Raw genomic sequence first — 7,247 nt, 5'->3', positions numbered from 1 at the left:
CTCTGGGGCATGGTCTCTTTTTTTCCACTTCTCCCTTCCATCAGGACTTTGGGCACACATCTCTGGATGGGACTCATACCAGGTAGGCTATGTAAGATCTGGTTCGCTATACATAGCTTTTACTTAATCAACGTACTAAATGGCCGGCACTCCTGAAAATTTAACAATTACCTCTTACAAATCTGAGTGAGCCAGCTCCAACTCTCTTCCAGGGCGCCAAAATCCCTACCAGGTAGGAAGCAGTACAGCCCTACAGAACCCTTCTGGCAGCTCTCTGTAACATTACCTTTGCCCTCACCCTCACTCTGAGCATGCAACCCCCAGAATCACATTTCCGAGAAACCGGTCCCAGCAAGTACAAGACATGCAGCTTTGCTGGCTGGGCAACTGGAAGCAACAATGAGGTTCACTATTTGGGAGATTGAGAGCATAAGTGAGGTCAGCGCAAGATCGGGAACGTCACCTCTGCATGCCCTCTCAATGGGCAGGGTAGGTGGGCGCTCGCAGGTCCGAGGCCACCGCATCGCTGGAAGGAGCCCTTGGACACTGCAGCAGAAGCTATCGAGTCATCCGCTGGCAGGCCACAGATCGGCGCTGTCCAAGTGCTGAGGGGTACGGGTATCGCGGGTGTCTGGACGGAAGTGGACACTCTCGCGGGCCGGTGACCCATTTAGGTCCAAAACGACGAAGGAGAAAGCGAGGGACAGCCGTGAGGCAAGTGCAACCTGGAGCTGCGGCCCCATCAAGCATGCCGCTCTCCCGCGTGGACCAGCACTTGGAAGACGAATTAGGGATCCCTAGACTACAGGGTCTAGACTACAGACAGCCTACGCAGGGAACATCGGCAGGGGCTACCGCCCACTCCGCCCCGGCCGCGGGACTCCTACGGATTGGCTGCCGCGCAATACGTCACAACTACGCGACGCAGACTCTTCCGCGCCCATCCACGAGCTGGCCATGGGCGCCGCCATGTTGTGTTACGGAGGCTGAAAGGGCTTCCCCCGCGGCGCCTCGTTGCTCTGCATCTCAGAGGCACCACTAAGAAGCGCTGTCGCTCTAGACCCGCCCCGTGCGAGCCGCGCCGCCAGCGACGTCATCGCAGCCGCAGACAGCCCGGCGCCGCCATGATGGGGGTCCTCGCCGAGGGCGCGTAGGTGTCTTCATAAGATGCCGGCCCCGCGGCGCGCGGCTCCCCCCCAAGATGGCGTCCATGCGAGAGAGCGACACTGGTCTGTGGCTGCACAACAAACTAGGGGCCACAGACGAATTGTGGGCTCCTCCCAGCATCGCTTCCCTGCTCACGGCCGCGGTCATCGACAACATCCGCCTCTGTTTTCACGGCCTCTCGTCGGCCGTGAAGCTCAAGCTGCTGCTCGGGACGCTGCACCTCCCGCGCCGCACGGTGGACGAGGTGAGGGGCGCAGGGCCGGCCGCACCGTGTGTTGGCTGCGCCTCCCTCGCACCCCGACAATCCCACCCTAGCCCAAGTCCCTCCAGCCTCCCCCTGCCACCCCCTCCTGAGCCTCCCCTGGTGCTTCCTCGCAAGTTCCCACTCCGACTCCCAAACCTTCCGATCCTCCGTCACCCACCTCCGAACCTTCTCCGTGACCCTCCACCCAATCTCCCCCACGGCCTCCCGGCCTCGGCGTCTCTCACGCACCTTCAGAGCCTCCTAACCCGAACCTGCCCACCTCCTCTCCAGGTCTCGATCCTCACTTCCCTTCCACACTTTCCGTCCCCCGCCGACTGTAGGAGGGCGCCGCGGGAGAGGCCTGACGGCAGGGCACGGAGGCCAGAGTTCTGGGGAGAAGCCTTTGACTACGCCTGGAATTCCAGAGATCCGGGGCTTAGGAAGGTGCGGGCCGGGTCCGAGGAAGCGGGTCCCAGACGGCGTGTCTCAGCCCGAGCTTGGTTTGGGACTTTGTAACTTTCGTGTGACTGTCGACTCTAGTTTTGTTGTTTTTGCCTTACAAAGTATCCTGGTCTTTCGGTTCTTTTCAGTACGCAAATGTTTTTGCGTGGTTCTGATTAGTGAGATTGGTTTTCTGGGGTTTGTTAGATTGGTTTTTTGGGGTTTTTTTTTTTTTTTTTTTTTTTTTTTTATTAAACGGTATATATTGTGTCCCTTACCCTCTAAAATATACTCAGGTCGTTTGGCAAGATATTGAAACGCCATGGTTTTAAACATTCTTATCTGTTGCGTTATCGTGACGTAAGTTATAGTTGGTTTCTACGGAGGTATAACATGTACACGTGTGCATATTTGCTCAGCTTAATGCTTAATAGGCAGCGCGACTCACTGCTGTAATCTACACACAGATGAAGAAATACAACAGTGCTTGCTCCTGAGACTTTGTAGTATTATCAATTATATGCAGTCCTAAACGACAGACTTTGGTTTTGTCTGATTTGACTTAAAATTATATCATGTTGTGTGTGTTTTGTGTGTGGTGTGGGTGTGTCTGTCTGCTTTTGGTTAACACCATGACGGACCTCTCCAACCTGCAGCCGACTGCGGTTTAATTTTCACTGCTGTAAAATATCTCATTATCTGAGTCCAGCACTTTATCTTTCTATCATGGGGCAGCACTTAAGTGGTGTCCCCTTAGGTTTTTACTGTTGTGAATAATGTTACCCCCAATATTGCCCATGTGTTCCTGAGCTTGAATGTGTGTGTGTGCTGGGGAGTGGGGGATAGATTGTGCCAAATTGTTTTTCAGAATGGTGCTATCAAATTTATATTATGCACCAAAACATATCAATCTGGCGGATGTGTAAATATTGCTGGGTGGTTTTTTAAGTGTATCTGCCTAAATACTAATACAGTCAAAATCTTTTCATGTGTTTATTTGCTTAGTTACTGTTTTAATTTTTTTTTTTTTTTTGTAGATTATGTTTTTTCTTTTTATTTTGGAGAGGTTTTTGCTATAGGGCGTGTGCACTCACCAGAGAGAGACAGAAAGTGAGAAATCACCCCCCAGGGGGGATGGCCACCCTGCAATCTCTTCTCCTCCATTCTCCTAAATTATGTTTTTTCAAAGCCATTTTTCTTGCTTTGTCTTTTTTTTTTTTCCTTCCCCCTTTGTAAAAGTGTTCTGTCCTGTCATTCCCTTGTCCTTCCTCCCCTTCCCCATTCCTTTCCTATAGATGCTGGATAGGAGTTCTTTGTGGTTGAATATATTACAAATATCTCCGAGTTGTGGCTTGACTTAGCTTTCTTCCCAGAATATTGGGTGGACAGTGTCTCTTGGTTTTAAAGTAGATTGATACATTCATCTTTTTCTCTAAAGTTGGTGCTGATTGTATCTCCTTTAAGAAATACTTTCCCAGGGCCAGCAGGTGGTGTGGTGGTTGGGGGTGCTGGACTCCCACATGGCTGACCACGGTTTGAGTCCCGGACCTGGTGGCTTGCTCTCTCACTTATCTTCTCTCTCTCTTTTGCTCTGTCCCTCTCTGCTCAAATGAAAAGAAATAAATGAATAAATAAGTGAAGTGAAATAAAATAATTATTACTAAAAAAAAAAGGAATACTTTCCCTAGGACTGGCAGATGGCATGGTCACTAAGGCACTAGACTCCCACATTGTAAACTGTGGTTCAAGTCCTGGACCTGGCAGTTTGCTTTCTCACTTCTCTCTCTCTCTCTCTCTCTCTCTCTCTCTCTGGTGAGCATGTGTGCCCTAAAGCAAGTTAAAAAATAAATAGTATTAAATTAAAAAAATTTAAGGCTTTATTTATTTAATTCCACTTGTCATTTTTTAATTTGACCAGAGAAAGGGGAGGAGAAAGCAAACCACCAGGTCCAGGACTCGAAGCGTGGTCAGCCATGTGGGAATCCAAGCCTTTAACCACTGCACCATCTGCGATCCAAAAGTTATTTTTCTTTCTCTCTCTCTCTCTTTTTTTTTATTTAGAGAGATTTTTGATATAGGGCACATGTGCTTTCCAGAGAAATAGAGACAGAATGTGAGATGGCCACATCGCAGCCCCTTCCCCATTCTCCTCTTGGGATTTCGGGCATACAATCATATGTGCTCCTCGTGAGTTTTTAAGCCACCGAGTCTGGATCTCGAACCACTGTCGACTACATGGGAATCCAGTGATGTAACCATTACACCATTTGCTGGTCCCTAAAAAAAAAGAAATATTTCCGCTTGGAAAGCCAGAGAACCCTCCTTTTGTTACTTGGCAGAGCTGTATAGTTTTGCCTGTCGCTCTTGAATCTTCAGTCTACCTAGACTTGATTGTATGAAGCTAGAAATTCAGTTTTACTGTTTTTCACAGGGACATCCGTCTTTAGGCACTGCTGATTGAAATAACTGTTTCCATTCATCTTCCTTTGCTTGGCTGCACATCCAGGGGGCGGGGTAGGGTGGTGTGTCCTGGCCCTAGCTGCCCTCCCCCATATTGGGTGTTGACACCCGGTGGTCCCCTGCAGACCGTAGGACATTTCTGCTGTAGGTCTGTTTCTGAACTCTGCTTTGTTCTTTGGGACCATTTGTGTATTGCTCTAACAACCTGTTACGTAGTTGTCTTTTCTTTGTAAGTCTGGATGGTTAATAAGTAGGGCAAAACTTCCTGTGTTACTCCTCTTCAGGAGTGTTTTGACTATTCTTGGTGCCCCTTTGTGCCTCCATGAGTATTTTATTTTCACTTTTCAGGTTACATATTTAAAACCTATTGACTGTTTTGGTTTTTTGGTTGTTTTTGCCATTGGGCATGTGTATTCACCAAGGGTGGGAGGTAGAACCATTCTCTGGGGGGATGACTACACCATAATCCTGCCTCCATCCTCCTCTTAGGATTTTGGGCACGTGCACACACGTGACTTGAGGGTGTTTTGTTTTGTTTTGTTGCGGTTTTTGAGGCCTAGACAGAGATAGTAAAAGGGAAAGTGAGAAATCACCCCCCAGGGCAATAGCCACACTGCCATCCCTTCTCCATTCTCCTCCTGGGATCTTGGGTGGGCATGGACACACACAAACACACGCATGCATGCACACGCACCGAGTGTAATTTTCAAGCCGAGGTCCGGTACTGGAACCATGGTTGGCCATGTGGGAGTCCAGTGACGTAACTACTACACCGTCTGCTGGGCCCATGGCTGTCTTGTTTTTCTTTCCTTTTTTTTTTTTTAAAGAATTATTTATTTTAAATTTTATTTATTATCATTTTTCAATTTGACCAGAGAGAGAGAAAGTGAGAAAGCAAGCTATTAGGTCCAGGATTTGAACCATGGTCGGTCATGTGGGAGTCCAGCACCCCAACCTCCATGCCACCTGGCAGCCTAGCTGTCCTATTTTTCAAACCATCAAATACAGAGCTTAACTGCACAGTTGGCCACGTGGGATCCAGCTTAACTTCCATGCTACCCAACTGGCTCTGAAACCTGTTGGGATTTTCAGATTGAGTTGAGTGTATACATTTTGGGGCGAAGTCCTCTTAAAAATTGAATCTTATAATTTGTGAATTTGGGCATATTGGTTCAGAATTTTTTTTTAAAATTACTTTATTTAATTTAACTTATTTACTTTTAATTTGACCAGAGAGAGACAGCGTGTGTGAGAGAGAGAGAGAGACAGACAGAGGGAGGGAAAGTGAGAAAGCAAGCCGCCAGGTCCGGGATTCAAACCACGGTCAGCCATGTGGGAGCCCAGCGACCCAACCACCATGCCACCTGCTGGCCCCTTGGTTCAGATATTTAATATGTGCACCACGTGTCTGTCTCCTGACCCTATCCCCTTCAGTGTAGAGCAATCCTGCAAACCCAGGACCTTTCCCATGAGGGCACAGTTGCATTACCACTGCACCAACACCTGGTCCCAAGTGTTTTTTCACACATCCACATAGTTGATTGTCGTAGCTGATTTTAGGACATTTTGTCATCCCCAAAAGGCATCCTGTACTCATTATAACCCCTCTCCCCCTTCCTCCTTGTCCTGGGCAGCCACTAATCTTTCTGCCTGTGTGGATTTGCTCATTCGGGACATTTCAAGAAAATTGAATCATACATGCAGTCTTTCTCATCTGACTTCTTTCACTCAGCATGTTTCCAAGGTTCATTCACATAGCATGTGTCAGTATGTCCTTCTGTTATGTTGCTGGATGAATTACATGGCCAGACCACATTTTATTGATATGTTGTTATTCAGCAGTTGGTGGGCATTTGGATTATTTTAACTTTTTGCTATTGTGAATGCTGCTGCTATTAACATTCATGTACACAGTTTTGTGTGGACATAACATTTTCGGTTCTTCTGGGTATGTACCCAGGATTAGAACTGCTGGGCCATAGAGTAATTCTGTTCAACGTTTTGAGGAACTGCCAGACTTTTTGATGGTTACACCATTTTACACCCTTCCCTACTCTGTCTAGTGATTTTTGAGCATTCTGTTTCTCACATTTTGACAACGCTTGTTCTTGTCTCTTTTATAGATAAAACCATTCTACTGAGTATGAACATAAATAAATTTTTTATTTTATCAAATGCTTAGAATATCAATTGATAGCACCACATTAACTAAATAGCATTATTTGTGAACCAACCTTACATTCCTGAGGTAAACCTAAATTTGTCATTTTATATTGTTGGATCATATTGTCCTGAGTATTTGTATAGGAATTTTTTGTCTGTGTTCATGGATGAGACTGACCTACAGTTTTATTTTTCGAGATTGTCTTTGTCAGATCTCAGTATTAAGATTAAGCTACCCTTATAAAAGGAGTTGTGGGACCAGCAGTTAGCGTAATGGCTATGTCGCTGGACTCCCACGTAGTCGACCGTGGTTCGAGTCCCGGACCCGGTGGCTTAAACTCACGCCGGGCGCGTGTGCGTGCGTGCCCAAGATCCCAAGAGGAGAATGGAGGAGAAGGGATTGCGGCGTGGCCATCCCCCCTGGGGGGTGATTTCCTGCTTTCTGTCTCTCTGTCTCTCTCTGTCTGTCTGGCGAGTGCACGCGCCCTATAGCAAAAACCTCTCAAAAAAAAAAAAAAAAAGGAGTTGTAACCTATTTTTTCCTTCCTTGGAAAGTTTCATAATGGAATTCTTTCTTCCTTTCTTTTCTTTCTTTCCTTTCTTTCCTTCCTTTCCTTCCTTCCTCTCTCTCTCTCTCTCTCTCTCTCTTTCTTTCTTTCTTTTGGAGGTTTTTACTATAGGGTACGTGTGCTTGCCAGAAAGAGAGAGACAGAAAGACAGAAAGCGAGAAATCACCCCCCGGGGGGATGGCCACACCACAATCCCTTCTCCT

The 7,247-nt window shown here is 47.2% G+C and overlaps 1 protein-coding gene across 2 annotated transcripts in view; it reads left to right on the top strand.

Annotated features, from left to right (window-relative positions):
• Positions 1-1,005: 1,005 nt before the first annotated feature.
• The window catches only part of NELFA (negative elongation factor complex member A), a 31,196-nt gene continuing 24,954 nt past the window's right edge, over positions 1,006-7,247 (top strand). The window contains exon 1 of one of the 2 annotated variants that reach the window (XM_027773584.1): positions 1,006-1,411. In XM_027773584.1, the coding sequence (XP_027629385.1) occupies positions 1,202-1,411 (210 nt within the window). In that variant the 5' untranslated portion in view covers positions 1,006-1,201. The remainder of the gene's footprint in view (positions 1,412-7,247) is intronic. The other variant, XM_006152907.3, reaches the window with a different exon arrangement.

The sequence above is a fragment of the Tupaia chinensis genome, unplaced genomic scaffold (genome assembly GCF_000334495.1).
Source record: "Tupaia chinensis unplaced genomic scaffold, TupChi_1.0 Scaffold000360_1, whole genome shotgun sequence".
NCBI classification, from domain to species: Eukaryota; Metazoa; Chordata; class Mammalia; order Scandentia; family Tupaiidae; genus Tupaia; species Tupaia belangeri.
This window is presented reverse-complemented; position numbering and strand designations above follow the sequence as displayed.